The 19223-nt window shown below is 42.2% G+C and overlaps 1 protein-coding gene across 2 annotated transcripts in view; it reads left to right on the top strand.

The window, feature by feature from the left end:
• The first annotated feature begins 716 nt into the window (after positions 1-716).
• SLC14A2 (solute carrier family 14 member 2) overlaps positions 717-19223 on the top strand; it is a 67772-nt gene continuing 49265 nt past the window's right edge. For both annotated transcript variants that reach the window (XM_077135577.1, XM_077135578.1), the window contains exons 1-5: positions 717-890; positions 8243-8423; positions 9448-9637; positions 13653-13781; positions 17452-17644. In XM_077135577.1, coding sequence (XP_076991692.1) covers positions 717-890; positions 8243-8423; positions 9448-9637; positions 13653-13781; positions 17452-17644 — 867 coding nt within the window. The remainder of the gene's footprint in view (positions 891-8242; positions 8424-9447; positions 9638-13652; positions 13782-17451; positions 17645-19223) is intronic.

Below are 19223 nucleotides of genomic sequence, written 5' to 3'. Positions count from 1 at the left end.
GTGGGTGCGAGAAGCAAAGCATTACCAGAGGCAGCCATACTAAACCGGAGGTGGACAAGGAAACCCTGGGGTGAGCTTTGGCCATGGTGGGGAAAGAAAAAGGGAGTTTCATGTAGAGAGGACAGGACCTCCATCCTTCCAGTGGAATAGTCAAGAATATTCCTGGGGAAGTAGAAGGGAGAAGGCATTGGAGAGACCACTGCAGGTTGTATGGAGAGAAGAGGGACTGGAAGTCAGCAGTAGGGAATCAAGCTCCACAGCAATTAGGAAAACGAGTTTTTCTTAAGCCCTCACACAGCTGGAAACCCTGGATCTGTGTGTATGTATCAAGGTAAACATATGTGTAAACTAACTACACATAAGACAGTACAATGGGTAATATGAAAGGCAAAGAAAAAATATTTCTGTGATTGGGAAGAAAAGAGAGAGGCATTCTAAGCCAGTGGTCAAGAAAGTCTTCAGCTCAGAAGTGAACTTTCTTCTGGACTTGGAAGAGTGGGGTGACTTTGCAAGGTAAAGTTCCGATGGATGGAGGAGTGGCCTCCAGCCCCGTTGGGAACACAGCACTGCTGGAATAGTGGGTCCCGGTATGGTACTGCCCACCCCTCAGGGCAGGCCCATCACCTCCTGAGGCCTCAATTCAGCCTCAGCCAAGTCCTTCTGGACCCAGCCCGACTCACTGTTCTTCCTTTTCCCTCTCACTAGCTGCGTGACAGATGAGCGGTCACCACCTGAAGGAGATGCCTGACACCCACAGCAGCCCGCTCCTGGCGGGTCCCCTTTCCAGCAGATACAAACTCTATGAGTCAGAGTTCTCCAGCCCTAGCTCGCCCTCAAGCCCCCAGGATACACATCCAGCCCTGCCTCTCCTGGAAATGCCAGAAGAAAAGGTGAGGAATGTTCCTCCCAGGCTGATTTAGGAGTTGGGGGAAGGGGAAGCAGGAAGAAGGTAGCCTAAGACGCTGCTTTCCCAGTTACCCAATGCACTTCATCTATACCATGAAGTGCCACTTACCTGGGAGATTCTTCCCCCAGTCACCGCGTGCTTACACCCCTAATCAGTCCTACGTGACCATAGACTGGAAGATACGTGGCTCTGTGTGAGGCATGATCTGCAGGGCAAGAAAAAAATACACCTATTCACACACCAGCCTACTCACTAGTCTCTGAAACCATTCCCCTTAGGCTTGCTCCCTCTATAGGCCATTAGCACCCACTGAAGGCAGTAGTGCCGACGTAGACCGGCTAGCAGGTGATACAGTGGGAAGGAACACTGCTGAATTTATTTTTAATGAGATATAATCCACATGCCATAAAATTCACCGTTTTATAGTGTACATTTCAGTTGTTTTAGTATATACACAGTTGTGCAATATCACCACTATCTGATCCCAGAATATTTTCATCACTCCAAAAAGAAACTCTGTCCCGTTAGTTTTCAATCCCCATTTCCACCTCTAGTCCCACTAATCTATTTTCTGTTCCCACGGATTTTTCTATTATATACCTTCCCTATAAATGGAATCATATAATAAGTGGCCTTTTGTGACGGGTTGCTTTCACTTAGCATAGCATTTATAAGGTTCATCCATGTCACAGCATGATTCATTACTCCATTTGCTTTTATTGCCAAATACTAGTCCATTGCATTGATATAGCACATTTTGTTTGGCTGTTTATTAGTCACTGGGTATTTGGATTGTTTCCACTTTGAGGCTATTATGAATCATGTTGCTATGAATACGCCTTTACAAGTTTTCATGTAAACATATGTTTTCAATTCTCTTGGATAGAAACCTAGGAGTAGAATTGCTGGATCACATGAGAATTTTATGTTTAACATTTTGAGCCACTGCCAAACTATTTTCCAAAGTGGTTGTACCATTTTACATTAAAGCCAACAAAGTATGAAGGCTCCAATTTATTATTATCATCCTAGTGGGTGAAGTGCCATCTCATTGTGGTTTTGATTAGACTAAAGGCTGATGATACTGAGTGTCTTTTCCTGTGCTTATTGGCCATTATATATTTTCTTTGAAGAAATGTCTATTTGAATCTTCTGCCCATTTTTCAACTGAGTTTTTTATCTTTTGTTGTTGAGTTGCAAGAGTTCTTTATATATTATGGATACTAGACCTTTCATGTATCATACAGTTATATATTTGCAAATATTTTGTCACACTCTGTGGGTTGTTTTTAACTTTTTTATTGTGAAATATAACATATATACAAAAAAGCAATAAATTTCCAAGTACATTTTAACAAATAGTTACAGAGCAAATTTTAAAGTTTAGTATGGGTTACAGTTCCACGATTTTTCATTTTTTCTCCTAGCTGCTCCAAGACACTGGAGACCAACAGAAATATCAATATAATGATTCAGCAATCATACTTATTTGTGAAATCCTATCTTCTCTGTTATACTCCTCCTCTTTAAATAACATATGTACATAAAAGCAATACATTTCAAAGTATTTCACAACAATTAATTGCAGAACAGATTTCAGAGTTTGATATGAGTTACAATTCCACAATTTTAGGTTTTTATTTTTAACTACTTTAAGGTACTGGAGGCTAAAAGAAATATCAGTATAATGATTCAGCATTCATACTCATTTGATAGACCTACCTTCTCTGTATATTCCACCATCAACTTTGATCTTTCTCCTACTCTTCAGGGGTATTGGGGCTATGCCCATTCTAACTTTCTCATGTTGGAAGCAGCTGTTGAGAAAATGGGATAGGGGGTGGTATTAGTCAATGTTCTGGAAGGGCTAGCCCCTCTGAGTTTCAGAACTTATCTGGTCCAAGGACCCATCTAGAGTTTGTAAATTTTGGAAAGTTACCCTAGTGCATGGAACCTTTGTAGAATCTTATATATTGCCCTAGGTGCTCTTTAGGATTGGCAGGAATGGTTTTGTTTGGGGTTTGGCAAGTTATGATAGGTAGCAATGTCTAACCGAAGCATACATAAGAGTGACCTCCAGGGTAGCCTTTTGGCTCTTGTGGTTTGTTTTTCGACTTTCCTTATAGTATACTTTGAAGCACAAAATTTTTAATTCTGATTAAGTCCAGCGTATCTATATTTTCTTTTATCCAATCCATGGTCATGAAGATTTAAATCTATGTTTTCTTCTAATTATTTTATAATTTTAGCTCTTTTACATAAGTGTTTGATCCATTTTGAGTATTTTTTGTAAATGATGCAAGTTAGGGGTCCAACTTAAATCTTTTGTATATGGATTTCTAGTTGTCCCAGTGCCACTTGTTGAAAAGGCTATTCTTTTCCCCATTGAATTGTCATGGCACCCTTATCAAAAATCAACTGAAGAAATTGAACAAATTAACATTTCAGTGGCTATGAGATTTCAAATAGAGTTGAGAGGTTGTTCTGGAGGTCACTCTTAGACATCAGCCAGATATTACAAATTGCCAAAGTATGCCAAACTCTAACCAATAGTATTCCTGAAAACCCTAAAGAATGCTTTGGGCTCTATTTAAGACTCTATAAGTTTATTTAGAAACTTAAGGCATCCAGATTGTTCCTATACTAAATAAGCTCTGAAGCCAAGAGGTACCAGTCTCTCCAAGAACTTCAGCCAGTTTCACTCACTTATCCCATAAGATCAACACCCCTTTCCAGCATGAAGAAGTTACAGAGGTCCTTGCCCAGAGGTCCCTGAGATTGGAGAGAATGATCAAATGAGAGGGAGGAAGTATAACTGAGAAATTAGGATTTAACAAATGAGTATGACAGCTAATTCATTATATAGATATTTCTTTTTAGTTTCTAGTATACTAGAAGGATATACATGAAATTGTTAAACTATAACCAGTAAGCCTTAATCTTTGATAATGATTGTAGAACTGTATAGCTTTTGTTGTATGACCTTGTAATTGTAAAGACCTTGTGACTGACATTCCCTTTGCCCTGTGTATGAGTAAAGGAGTAAGAAAATATATATATGTATATATATAATAGAGGGGAATAAGAAATATGGGATGTTTTGGGTGTTCTTTTTATTTTTATTTCTTCTTTGGAGTAATGAAAGTGTTCTAAAATTGATTGTGGTGCTGAATGCACAACTATATGATAATTCTGTAAGACATTGATTGCATACTTTGGGTGGATTATATGGTGTGAATATATCTCAATAAAAATGCATTAAAAAAGGGGGGAGAGTTGAGACATGTAGCAGAGAAACAAAGCCAATCAAATGGCAATGCTGAAAAAAGAGAGCCAGAAGAATAACTACCCAAAACCCATTTTAAAAAAATGAATTGACCATAAATTAAAACATTTATTTATGAATGCCTGATTTTGTTTCATGATTTCTATGTCTATCTTTATGCTAACATCACATAATCTTGATTACTCTAACTTTGTAGTAAATGTTGAAATTAAGTGTGAGTCCTCTTTGTTTTTGTTTTTATTTTTATTTTTTATTTTTTAAGATTGTCTTGTCTATTCTTCGTCCCTTGTATTTCCATGTTAATTTAGGGTCATTGTACATTTCTTCAAAACAGGAAATTGAGATATCGATAGGGATTGTGTCAAATCTGTAGATCAATTTGGGTAGGTATTACCATCTTAATCCATGGACACAAGATATCCTTCTATTTATTTAGGTTTTTAATATCTTTAATGATATTTTATAGTTTCAGGGTGCAAGTCTTGCACTTCTTTTACTAAATTTATTTCTAAGTATTTTATCATTTTTGATGCTGTTGAAAGTGGAATTCTTTTTTTAATTTCAGGTTGGGAATGTTCGTTGCTAGTGTTTAGAAATAAAATTGATTTTATAAATTGATCTTGCATCATTTCTTTACTCTAATAGTTTTTTGGTGGATGCATTAGGATTTTCTGTAAAAAAAAAAGATTATGCCAGCTGCAAATAAAGATAGATTAACTTCTTTCTTTCCAATCTGGGTGGCTTTTATTTCTTTCTCTTGCCTACATGCCCTGACTAGAACTTCTAGTATAATACTGAATAGAAGTAGTGAGAGAAGGCATAGTTCCTGGCTTTGTCACTAGTTTTAGGAGGAAAGATGTCAGTCTCTCACCATTAAGGATGATGCTACCTGTGTGTTTTCATAGATGCCTTTAATTGTCTTGAGGAAATTCTCTTCTGTTCCTAGCAAGCTGAGTGTTCTTATCAGGAAAAGATGTTGGATTTTTTTCAAATGCTTTTTCTTCATTGCCTGAGATGACCATCTGTTTTTGTCCTCATCTATTAATATGGTATGTTATTGAGATTGATTTTTGTATATTGAACAAACCTTGAATACTTAATACAAATCCCACTTAGTCACAGTGTATAGTCATTTTTATATGTTGTTACACTCAGTTTGCTAGTATTTTGTTAAGGGTTTTTGCATCTATATTCATAGGAAATATTGGTCTGTAGTTTTATTTTCTTGTGATGTCTCTTGGGAAGTATTCCCTCCTCTTCTATTTTTTGTAAGAGTTTGTGAAGCGCCTGTGTTAATTCTTATTTACACATTGGATGGAATTCATTTGTGAAGGTATCTAGGCCTGAGCTTTTCTTTGTGGGATGATTTTTTTATTACTGATTCAATATCTTTAGTTATTATAGGTCTATAGGGATTTTCTATGTCTTCTTGATTCAGTTATGGTAGTCTTTCTTTCTAGAAATTTATCCATTTCATCTAAGTTATCTACATACAATAGTTCAAAAAATTCTCTTGTAATCCCTTTATTTCTGTAAGGTTGGTGGGTTCATTCTGGATTTTAGTAATTTGAGTCTTTTCTTTTTTTTCTTGGCCAATTTATTAAATATTTACCAATTTTATTGAGCTTTTCAAAGAACCAACTTTTGATTTTGGAAAGTTTTCAGCCTTTATTTCTTTAAACATTTTTTCTGCCTCTTTCTCTCTCTCCTTTCCTTCTGGGATTCCCATTACACTTATGTTGATATGCTTGATGGCGTCCCACAGGTTTCTGAGTCTATTTTTCTTCATTCTTTCTTCTATCTGTTCTTCAGATTGGATAATCAATAGACCTGTCTTTAAGTTTTCTGATTTTTCTTCTAACTGCTCAAATCAGCTATTGAGCCCCTCTAGTGAATTTTTCATTTCCTTTATTGTACCTTTTAAGTCCACAATTTCTAATTGTTTCTTTTTCTTCTTTGTTTATATTCTCCATTTGGTTCAGATATGATTCTTATACTTTCCTTTTTCTTTTGCTATGGTTTCTTAGCATTCGTGGAATATATTTAAAATAGTTGATTAAAGTTCTTGTCTAAATCATCCAATGTCTGGGCTTCCCCAAGGACAGCTTCTATTGACTGCCTTTTTTCCCTGTGTTTGGGCCATACTTTGTTTTTGTTGCATGTCTTGTAATTTTTGTTAAAAACTGGACATTTTAAGTAACATAATTTGGCAACTTTAGAAATTTTATTCTTTTCCTTTCTGAGGTTTATGATTTTGATCTATTCAGTGATTTTTCTGAACTAATCCTATAAATCTATCATCCTTTGTTGTGTACAGTCACTGATATCTCTGCTCCATAAGCTTAGTGGTCAACTGATCATCAGAGGTTTCCCTAGATGCCTGGGACCAGTAAATCTCCTAGTCTTTGCCAGGAGGTTCTGTGTGTGTGTTGCGGCAGACTTTCAACTCTAAGCCAAGAAGTTTTACACCTCCACCTTAGCCTTCACTTCCTGTGTGATTAGAGATGCAAAGTCAGACAGAGCACACAGACAACCTCGAGCGTGTGTCCCACCCTGAGCATGTGCTTGGCCCGATGCACGTGGGGATCTTCTAAATGCACACAGATATGTCCAAGCCTTCAAAGTCCCCTTTGGATGTCCATCCAGAGATTTTCCTTTAAAGACTGTTGACTGGCCTATAGTTTACCCCACATGCCTTCTACCATCTCCATCACAATTTTTGCTGGTGTTCTCATTACTCTTGTGGAGGAGAGAATTGCTGGTGTCCACAAGACTAAGTTTTGATGCAGAGAAGAAGCTAGGGAAATTTCTAGATCAGCAGTGTCCAAAAGAAATAGCATGTGAGTTTGAATTTTCTTGAGACTGTATTTTTAAAAACACAGGTAAAAATAATCTTAATAATATATTTTACAGACTAATATATATTATATATAATATTATTTCAATATGCAATCAATATAAATTCTGTTAGATAGTTTACATTCTTTGTTAATGCTAAATCTTTGAAATCCACATAAAGCACATCTCAATTTCAACTATCATCATTTCAATGGCTCAAAAGCCACATCTCCCACTGGCTGTTAAATTGGACAGTGGAGCGCTACAGCAAGGATTCCCAAACAAGGGTTACACAGTCAGAAATGAGGTAGAGGGCAGTGTGACGGTGGCTCAGTGGAAGAGTTCTCGCCTGCCATGCTGGAGACCCAGGTTCCATACCTGGTGCCTGCCCATGCAAAAAGAAAATCTCAGAAATGAGGTAGGTGTGAATTTAGATGAGGGAAATAATCTTCATTTTCACTAAACTTCAATGAACTTTAACATTTTCTTCAATTACGAACATAGACAATGATCAACAGTCATATTAGCGGTACCTGAGGTTTTTGTCACCATCACAGATTGGATTCCATGGAATCAGGCTTTGAGATAGAGGTTTGCATGTAAGAAGCTTACTGAGAGTACTTTTGGCATCAACCCTTAAAGAGGAGAGAAAGCAACAGGAGTGGGCAGAGAGAGAAGTTAGACTATGACACAGTCATAAAAACAGCTCAGGTGATCCTATGGTGAGCTCTGAAACTGGGATGACACTACAGAGTTGTTCTGAGTTTGGGTGAGGATGCCCTATATATTTGTGCATCACTACCTTGAAATTATAATAGTATTCGGTCCACCACACATATAAGTATATCACATTTTTAATATTATAATAATCATATTTCAATATAATTTGTTTCCCTTGTAATCCTATTTATTTTACTTTATGCATTTAAATCATTATTCTGATAAGAAACCCATAGGCTTCTCCAAACTGTCAAAAGGGGACCATGGCACAAAATGTTAAGAACCCTTGCTATGAAGAATGTGATAGTCCTAGGAAGAGCTGGCCTGCACAGGGCACTCTGGCCTGCATTAGATAATGAGCATGATTCTTATCCTTTTATCTCAGGATCCTTTCTCTTTTCCAAAAAACCTGAAACCCATCCCCACCCCTAAATGCCCCTGTTCTCAGAAAGCTATATTATTTATCATCTTGTCATGGCTTCTCCTGAAAGGATCTCCGGTCATCCAACGAAGATAGCCACATTGTGAAGATTGAAAAGTCCAATGAAAGGAGTAAAAGGAGAGAAAATGAGGTGGCCCATCAGGGCTCTGCAGGCCGTGGGGGTATCAGCCTCTTCCAAGCTGTGGGCTACCTCACAGGCGAAATGAAGGAATGCGGGAGCTGGCTGAAAGGTAGGCAGAAGCCCTAGAGGAGGCAGCTGGGCCAAGGGGGAAGACAGTCTTCCCTCTGGCCTGAATGAAGAAAGCTGCCCCCACTCACCCATGGCAAGGGCTTCCACAGCCCGGGATGGATGCTACATGAGGCAATGAACCTGACTAACTTAGAATTCTCATGGATTCAGAATCAAATACATTTCACTGATTATAGTTCATTACAAATTCTTCATTCCTGTGTGGAATAAATATGGGACAAGCACATCAGCAACATATAAGCTATACCCCAAACAAGCTGAATGGTCATACCTTTGTTCATTCCACAGTCATTTACTATGTGCCCACTACGTGCCAACAAAATATTGGCATCACCCTTGGCATCACCCTCCCCAACATTCCAGTGTTCTTTCCTTTTAACATCTTCCTTCTCCTAATGTCCCTGAACTAAATACTGCAACAAACACCCACCCACCTTCCCAACCCGTACTCAAACCCCACCTGCACAGGTTGTCCTGGAAACCAAACCAGAGATTGAGGCAAAATGCAGTCCCTCTTTTGGACCTGGCCTCCCTGGGCCCTGACTCAATACTGATTTTCACAGCTGGGCTAAAACAATTTCTTTCCCAGCTGCCTTTCTCTACCTCTAGGCTGTTTTCTTTCCTGCCTAGATACCAGCTCTCAACTGAGTTATACAGCACTACACAAAAAACAGAGTTTCCTTCCCTCACAATCCCTTTCCTTGAACCAACAAATTTCTCTTGGAATGCTACTGGGGCTTCCTTGCCAACCAAGCTGATGGCTGGAATGGCGTTAAATTGCACTCAGCACGGTGCCTCCGAGTATATGGCAAAAACTTGCACTTGCTGCAGGCTGATTGCTGAACCACTAGAGGAGGTGGGTTGGCCAGTGCCCCCTGGCCAGGCTGAATGAGGAGAAATGTTCCTGGCTCACACATCCCTGTTTGCCTTGGTTGCCACGGCAGCCAGTAGTCCAGCAGGGAAGTACAGCAGATCCTGCTGATGGCTCTGTCTGTCTCTTTCAGATAAGCCCCTGACCATCCAGTTCACAGACTGGGTACTTAGAGGGACTGCTCAGGTGATGTTCATCAACAACCCTCTCAGTGGCCTCATCATTATCATAGGACTCCTGATCCAGAACCCCTGGTGGACGATTGCTGGGGAGCTGGGGGCAGTGGTCTCAACCTTAACTGCCCTTGCCTTGAGCCAGGACAGGTATGTCTGTCATCATGGGGGTTTTGGCAAGACTCACGGGGCAGACAGGTGGAGAGGTGTTTAACTGAGTGATTAGCCAACTTTATCCTACCAGCAGCCCAAATCTCCTGGATCTCAACTTTCACCCACCCCCTGGAGGTCCTTGCAGTTGTCCTCACAGCAACTGACGGCACCAGGCTTCCTCTGACTGCCAAGCCTTCTAGAAACATTCCTTTGAGAGAGGTTCCAGAGGAATACTTAAGCTGTCCTGCCTTCCTGGAGCCCACAGTTGAGTTGGGAAACACAAGGTTAATAGGCAGGAAAGATCTTAGAATAATATAAGGCAGTATCTAATCAAGAGCTCAGAAAAGGCAGGCAGCAGTAAGTGTTGGGGAAATCAGAGAGGCACTGTTGGGCTAGAAACATTGGGTATGGAGAGGAGAGATGGCAGGAAGGGAAGGGCGGCAGTATGGGAGGTGGCAACAAAGGAGGGGAGCAAGCAGAGTAACACGTGGCACAGGGCAGACGTGTGCAGGTTGCACTGCAGCTGGTGCACTAGATGCAAAGTCAAGGAACCCTAACTAGCATTCTACAGAACTTGACCATTTCCTCAGACTTTGTCATAAATAATTCCACCATTTCCAAACTGTCCTGATGTCAGAGTCACTCAGGGTACTTATTAAAAAGTCTATCTTCTCGTCTCTACCCACTCAACTCTCTCCCTTCCATGGATATTCTCATGTGGGAGGGGACTCAGGGTGTGGTATTTTTAACAAGATATTCCCAGGTGCTTCCGGTGGTTAGAAAAGTTTGAGAAACACTGGCTTATCCCCTATCTAAGTGTTTCTCAATTTTTGAGTTACCAACCTATTTCCAGCTCGTGAATTAATGTAGTTTGTCATCAGTATTTTAAAAAATTAAAACAATAGAATAAAATAAAACAAATTAGAGTCATCTATATATTAAAGGCAAACATTATTTTGTGAAATTTTTGTTCCATTTATGTGGGTGCAAGAGAGAGAGAGTAGGAGATGCCTGGGTCTTATGTAAAATGTATTCCTTACAGTAGTTTACTCTCAAAAAAGGTTGAAAAACCCTACGTACATTGTTACATGGCCTTCTTGCCACCACTTCACATGGTAACGGGGCTAGGAGCTACAGGAGAAATTCCTGGGATGGGAAGATGCTCACCTAAGATGCCCCTGCGTCCCACGTGCTGGCCCAAGGATATTCAGGGAACCCTGAGTAGGGGAGGAATCGGAGCTGGTCGTTGCGCTTCCTGCAGACCCCCTGACGTTCCAGGTTTCACTGAGACATGCTGCGGGGTAGTACTGCCTCCAGGAGAAGCAGCTTTGGGGGATTTCTTTGATTCTAGCAAGCTGGGGTGTCATTTGAGGTCAAAAGCATGAGACACTGAATTTTTCTGGTTGCAAGCCTGGTGGGTAAGATGATAGCTGGACTCCCGTAGGTTCCCTCTGCCTTTCTCCCTGCTTCCTTTGATGCCGTGAGCCCCTGGCATACAATCATCCCCTGGCTGCCTCATCTCCGCTGGCTGGAACTCACCTGGGGTGAACTCCCTCTGCCCACTGCCTTGTCAGCCAGGTGACCGCAGGCCAGCACGCCTCTTTCAGCCCCATCGTGCTCATGTGTAAGACAGACAAGCAGCTCAGACAAGCCCAGATCCATCCTGCGCTGCTCACAGGCTGAGTCTCTGATTTTCCTCCCCACATAAATCAGTTGGTAATCTTACCAAGCCACTGCAACAGTCCCTTCACAGACTCCAGTTATAAGGTGAGACACATGTAATGCCTGTCTAATCTTCCCAAATGCCCTTATTAAAAGTCAAGACAAGTATACATCATACGAAAACCCAACTTTCAACTTGACATTCAAAGCCATCTTTGATGTGCCTCATCATATCATTCACCCACCAATCACACTTGTTCCCAACTCAGTACTGTTCTTTTACCATTCTTGACAGCTAGAATAGTCCTCTGCCCATCTAACCCTACAACTTCTTGAAATCCCTCCTCCTCCAGGGAGCCACCCATGATTACCTCAGTGGACTCTGATCCCTTCTTCCTCTCTGAAAAGCCCTAGAACATGTTCTGCTGTATTGCTTGTTCTCTGTTGCTTTATGTGTCTTCTCTCCCTGGCTGTTTTCTAAGGGTGTTTCCACTATACCCATATTCTACTATAGTGCCTAGAAAGAGGCACAAACTTCATCACTGATGGGTCACTCTATGTTTGATACCAAAGCCTCCAAATGCTAGGTACCTTATACAACATCTCTACCCATGTCCTTCCAAGGAGACATGGCTTCACCACTGTCCCCAAGAACCACCAACTCAGTATTCTGGCCATGATCATGACCACCCCCCACCCTGAGACTTTAGTTGAAGTGAAGTAACTCAAGGTCAAGGACAGGGGTGCTGCCTTGCCCTGAAGGACAATGGTCCTAATGAAGATCTTTTTGGCATGGAGGGTGAACCTAATTTTGTATTCTTGGTGGGTCAGGGTGGGAATGTCAGGTAAGGGTTTCATTTTAAAAACAAAACCCAGAAGCCACCAAGGTTTTAGTGGAAAGAAGTTGTGGAAGGAGACTCTCCACAGAGGGACAGTTGTTTAGGCATCCCAGATAGATCCTCTAGTTTTATCTCTGGTGGGTTCCCTCATCTGGATCCTGCCACCCCCGCTTCTCCCAGCCACTGGGGCTGCAGGACTCCACCTAACAGTGGTGGACCATCTGTCCTCATTAACACAACAAAGTACTAAATTCCACCACCGGGGGGAAAATTAGAGAAAATGCAAGCACACTAAAAATAATGATTTTTCCCAAAACAATGGTAAAAGTAGTAGCCCCACGGGCATTCTGAACCCCAGTTGTCTTCTCTGTCTCCCATATTCTTTCCCGCTCCCTGGCTTTTCCCAGCTGACCCCATATTTCCCTGGTCTAAGAGTAACTAAAGACCTTCCTTGTCCTGTGTCTAGTACAAGTGTCCACACACGTGTCCTGTGTCCACGGCTTTCCCTGACACTCTGTCTCTCCCGCCCTTCTCCCATCCTCCCTCCCATACCACCCTAACCTGGGTCAGCTTACTCCCGGTCACTCTGGAGACAGAAGGCCCTTCAACTTTCAGGACTAAGGGCTCACCTTTGCCAGCAGGAGCCCTCTTCTCACTGGAGCTCCCTTCCCCATCTCTGGGAGCCCATGCTTCCAGTTGCCGCTGACATGCAAGAACTGCAGCCAATAAGTAACAAGATTCAGTATGCACATGTAGCCACCCAGCAAATATGCGCAGGGAACTTGCTGGGAATTGGCAGTGGGATTAACCTGGTCCCTTCCCTATCACCCATTTCCCACCCCTCTCACCCAGAGCTACTGGAAATATCAAGGGCAGAGTTATGAGCATTAGAGAAAGAAGCTTAGGTACATTATGTCCCTGATGAAGCAAAAAGAGGCAACAGGCAAAAGCTTGGATCCTGCCACACCTCTGGAGCCCTAGTTACCGTGACATGGGGAGGGGTAGACGGGCAACCAAAGCTGGCTCAGCTTATCCACTCATGTGCAGACGTACAGAGGGAGGGAAAGCACACAAACCTCACACACTCACAATTTTACATAATGCAGCCAGATGCCTCTGCCAGGCAAGAACAACAGCCAATAGGTAATAAGATCGCCCCCCCGACACACACACACACACACACACACACACACACAACCTCCCTGTGTCACACCTCAGGATGCTTTTAGATTCCCCTCTATACCTAGCCATCTGAGACTCCCCGAAGAGTCAGAGAAGAGCTTAAACACAGAAAAGACTCCAGTGCATGATTTCGTACTAGCTCAGCAGGAGTACTCAAGGTGTGTGTGTATGCATGTGCGGGCATCAGCTAGAAGGGCACTGCAGCTGCTCCGCAGCCCAGCATTCAAGTGAGCTGACATTTTCTGTGCTGTTGTCAAAGGAATCAAGGAGCCAGGAGGACTTGATGAGCACCACCAAAGCCCAGCACCAAGTAACCTTTCCACCCTCAGGTCCGCCATCGCCGCCGGGCTCCACGGATACAACGGGATGCTGGTGGGACTGCTGATGGCCGTGTTCTCTGAGAAATTTGACTACTACTGGTGGCTTCTGCTCCCTGTGACCTTCACAGCCATGGCCTGGTGAGGCTTCTCCTTCTTTCCACTCACGGGTCCACGGGGCCCCAAGGAGCGTGTGTCCTGAACTGGGAGGGGATTTGCACCGGGTCTTCTTTGTCAGGCTGGTTTGTCTAGCGAGTGGTGGGAGACCATGCCTCCAGCTGCCACACGGGATCGCTGTTGCATATGAAATAATGGGACTCTTTGCTAGCAACAAAGGACCACACTATTTTTTATTGTGTTGATAATCTTCCCTGGATGATAGCCTTAACAATAAAGATTAACATTCGTTGAGTATTTCCTGCAGGTCAGGCCCATGACTAAGCAAGGTAAGGTTATCATTGTGCCCAGTTTACAGAAGGGAAGATCAAGGCATGCAGCCATTAAGTCACATGCCCAGGTCACACTCTGTGAAAGATTTGGAAAACTGACCACCTAACGCCAGATTCTGCACTCTCAACACATGGTCACCTGTGAGTTTTCTATTCTGTGGCCTAACAAAGACTCAAGAGCGGAAAACTCTCTTGTGATAGAACCTGAGGGCTTTCTTGGAACAGAATTTCTATATTTAAAACTATAGAACCTTTGAATTAGAAGTATCAGTTAAGATGTAGCTGTACAATCACCTCATTTTCTCATTTTGCAGATAGAATGAAAAGGTCACAAGGAGAGGGGGTTAGGAACCAATATTCATCGAGTGCAAGGATGTGCTAGGCCTTTTATACACGTGGTCCTTGATGCATATGAATTACACAGATGTGCAGCGTGTCGGCAGTGGCAGGCCCGCTAGGCAGGACACCTGGGGGCGGCCCCCCACCCCCAGTCCCAACTCACACATTCATATCACCCTGTGCCCAACTCCTCCCAGACATGGTGATTTGTTTTTCAACACATCTAAAAAAGTAAATGTTTTTCTTTGGCTTCAAACTCTGGAGTTACCAGCTTGTTTAATTTACTCTGGAGTTACTAAAACCAGCTTGTTTAATTTAGTTTTAGTACTCTTTTATTACTTTTTAATGGTGCTTGCAAATAAATTACAACTTTAAGCATTCTGGCTAGTTTTTTTTCTTCTTAGGGTCTCCTTCCTTCTTAAACTATTGGAACAAAATGCTACAGCAGTCATCTCTGTAGGGACTTCCCAGATGCCTCCCCCATGCCCATGTGGGAAGTAGGAGATTTCGTCTTTACTTGTATGCATTTGGTTTAAACCACACAGATGAAGCTCCTCAGCACAGCTCCTCAGCCAGTCAACACTGGGGGTACGTTGGTCTTCAGTGCCTCCCACCCCCTGGCATTCCACTTAAAAGATGAGAAACCATGAACTCCCTACTATAGGCTGAGCTCTGCACTACTGTTGCAGAACATTGGTCAATCCATTCACAGAATCCTTGAAATCCAAGCCATATGGTCAATGTCAGTAGTGCCATTTTCCAGATCCACCCAACATACCAGTATGTGTTGAGTGGCTGCTATATGCAAGGACTATTCTAGATGCTGGGGATAACTGTGAATAAGGAGAGGTACCTATCCTCTTGGAGCTCCCTTTCTTTGTAGCAAAGATTGAAATCTACTCATAAACTAGTTAAGAAAGATGATTTCCATATGTGATAAGTGCTTTATAGAAAGCAAAACAGGGGAAATGGGACAGAATGGGTAGTTAGAAATGCCACTTCGCAGAGGTGATATTAAGGCTGTCACCTACATAATTAAAAGGTATCTGCCATGTGAAGATCTGGTGAAGGATGCCACAGGGAGAAGCAGCAGCACATGCACAGACCCCAACCTGGGAAGTGTTATATGTTAGAGAAACAGAAACAAGACCAGTGAGTCTGAAGTCTGTCAGAGAGCAGGTGAGGGCCAGACCCCATACACCTTGTAGATATTGAAAGTATTTTGATGTATCTCAACCGTAGTGGAAAGCAGTTAAAGGCCTTTAAGCAGGGAGTGGTGGGAAATGGTTTAAACCAAACACCCATTCTGTTTGTGGTATGTAAAGTGGATTTTAACCGAAGCTAGAGGAGATGCTGGAAGCACAGTTAGAAGTCTGGGGCAAAAACCAGCAGAGAGAAGAGAGTCGTTTAGACTGGGGTGATATCCACAAAGGTGGTATGAAGTGGCTAGATTTGGGGTATATTTTAAGAAAGGTAAATGCAACAGGACTTGCTGGAGTATGAGTGAGGGGGTGGGGGTGGGGTGAGAAGCTTCAGCACACTCCTAGAATTGCCTGAGCTGCTGGGCTCTTGGAGAGGATTAAGAGAGAAACAGGTTAATCTGGGAATAGGAAATATTGGGGATTACAGGGATAGAGCATCCTTCTGAAGGCTGCTGCTATGAAGGGGAGAAGAGAAATGGCATAGAGGAGGACATAGGTTAAAGAGGGATGCTTTTTAAAGGTAGAGGATATGAGGGTATTTTGTACACCAGTGATAATGAGTTGGGGGAGAGGGAGAAGTTGAAGCCAAAGGAAAGAGAGAAGACAGTTGCAGTTGTGAAGTCTTTGAGACATTTTGGACCCAGAGTACAGAAGAATTGGCCTGATAAAGGAACAAGGACACTTCTTCAATTGTATGAGACAGACAGAGAGGCAGAGCACAGGACAAAGCGGGGCAGGTTATGAGTTTTGAGGCTAGGAAGATGAAGCATTTCTCATTTCATCACATCTATTTTCTTAATGAAGTAAAGCAAGGTGGTTAGCTGAGATTAAAGGGAAGCAAACAGTGAAGATTTAATAAACAAGAAAATATGAAATTGTTGTCTCAGGGAGGTGGAAATTTAATTTATCAGACATCCCTACATCTGTAGTAAGCTTTTTCAGGCCATCTTGAATGCCCATTTGAGATTCATGGTCATGAATTAAAAATGGGCAGTCACCAGAATTATGGGATTTCATGTTTTGTCCAGCAGCTCACTGAGCATGGGAGACATGGGGCACGATTTATCTAGAGTGGTTGGTCCCTTCCAGAGGAAACTTAAGCTAAGGGAGATTAACTACCTAAAGTTGTTCACTCACCCTATAAGTGTGGGAGTTAGGATTTGTCCCAGCTCCATCTGTCTCCACAATCCATGCTTTTTCTAAGAAAGAAGCCAAGTAGGCAGAAGATAACAAACAGCTGACAGTTTCATTATCACCTCATGGTTCCGAGTATCTCAAAGCATTTTTGCTGTAAGCAAGCCTGCATATTGCCTTAGTACTATAGCAGTCTCCTTGCAGGTCAAACTTCTAAAATTTTATCACAGCCCAAGACAAAAGTCATTGTACATCTTGATCCAAAGACAACAAGAAAAGATTAAATTTTTCACTATTTTTATTGGGAAATATCCACACATGTACAGTTCAGTCATATTATACAGTCAATGGCTCACAATATCAAAAGCATTAAATTTTGTTTAGCTTTCTTGCTATAAAAAACAAGGAACTGTTTAAGTCATTTTGTAGAAATTTCCATTCAAAGCAAGTTATAATATTTTTAAAGTTTCTTTCTCAAAGCTGAAACTTCAAATATCTAGAACAACCACTAAAATTGCATCCCTTATTCTCAATCCCAGATCAACGGACCCCTGGAGTCTTTGAGGGAGCCAGCAATGGCAGTGCCAAGGAAAGGATACAGTGGATGGAACAGTGGCCAGAGCTGCAGAGACCATGTACACCTAAGGGTGGCCACAGTCATTAACACTTTGTTTCTTTCATCTTCAGCCCAGTTCTTTCTAGTGCCTTGAATTCCATCTTCAGCAAGTGGGACCTCCCAGTCTTCACACTGCCCTTCAACATCATCTTCACTCTGTATCTAGCTGCCACTGGCCACTACAACCTCTTTTTCCCCACTATGCTGGTGGAGCCTGTGTCTTCAGTGCCCAACATCACATGGAGAGAGATGGAAATGCCCTTGGTACGTTACCCCGTGCAGACGAGTTGGGACCCCTGATTCTACTGCAGACCTTCTCACTAACAAAGTTGTGGATTACTCAGGCTCTCAGCATCTTCTAGATGCACCTCCAAATGATGCACTTTAGCAGAGAAGAGGACAGGAAAGGGTCACATACTTTCATTCTTTTGCCACATCTATACATTCATTCAACAAATCTTATTTACTGAACATATAATATGTGCTAGACATTTTTTTCAGATCCTGGAAATATGGGGGGAATAAGATAGACAGTGTCCTGCTATCATGAAGCTTATGCTCTCCATGGGGAAATATAGTAAACAAGTGAGCAAATAAGGTTAACTTGATGACACTGATTGAAGGGGTTTAAGGGGAAAATATTAAATAAAAGGGAGAGATTGGTTAAGTTACAAGATAGTAAAATTAATGTTTAAAATTAGGATTTTAACAGGTATATCAGTAGAACATAGGGGGTGAATTTTCATGTCCTCTACCAGGTTCTCAACCAGGGGTGATTTTGTTCCCCAGGGGATATTAGGCAATGACCAGAAATTTTTATGGTCACCACTAGGTAAATGTACTACTGGCACCTAGTGGGTAGAGGCCAGGGATGTTGTTAGACATCCTACAATGTGAAGGACAGTCTCCCTCAACAAAAAAAGTATCCATCCCACAATGTCAATAGAGCTGAAGTTGAGACACCCTGCTTTACATACTACTATTACAAATATACATATTGATTTATTTTCCTGATCTCTAGCCATTGGGGATAAAGGCATATGTGAAGATCTAACATGAGATTTATTATACAAAACTTTGGCCTTGTTAATGAACACAGATAAAGCTAACAGCCAACTCAGTGCAAGCTTTCCTACATATCAGGTCCTGCTGCAAGCACTTAACAGAGTAACTTGTGAACCCTCATAATGGCCCAATACGGTGGGGGGGGGGCTATTATTATCCCCATTTTACAGTTGAGAAAGCTAAGGAACAGAGAAGATAAGTTGCATTTAGTGACTGGGCTTACAACCCAGGCAGCCTGGCCTCAGAGCCTCAGAGCTTTGAGCCATCACCCCCTAGTCCAGGGTAAGCCTGGTATCCTCAGCTTGAGCAGTCACAGGGAGGCCAAGCCCATCGCTTCACAGTGCAGCCCGCCCCAGTACTGGGGACCTTTAGGGACTGGGCTAGTATTCTTTACATTCTTCCAAAATCTGACTCCCTTTATCTTTCACCAGATGATTCTAGCTCTGCTAGTATTCTTTACATTCTTCCAAAATCTGACTCCCTTTATCTTTCACCAGATGATTCTAGCTCTGCTTTCTAGAGTAATTCAGAATCTCAACTTCCAGGATAGTCTTTTGAACATTTGACAATGTTCTCCTCGTCCTCAGATGTTGTGTGATATGATTTCCAAACCCTCGTTAACCAGCCCATGCCCAGTCTCTATGTATGCTTGGACCTCGGCGCCACTCAGCTGCTGGGCAGCTTGGAGCCAGGGCCACTGTCAAGTTGTGGGTGGACAGCACAAGGGGTGGCTGCCCAGGGACAGCCACACTCCAAACCTAAACCAATTAAACAGAAA

Source organism: Tamandua tetradactyla, chromosome 18 (genome assembly GCF_023851605.1).
Source record: "Tamandua tetradactyla isolate mTamTet1 chromosome 18, mTamTet1.pri, whole genome shotgun sequence".
Lineage (NCBI taxonomy): Eukaryota > Metazoa > Chordata > Mammalia > Pilosa > Myrmecophagidae > Tamandua > Tamandua tetradactyla.
This window is presented reverse-complemented; position numbering and strand designations above follow the sequence as displayed.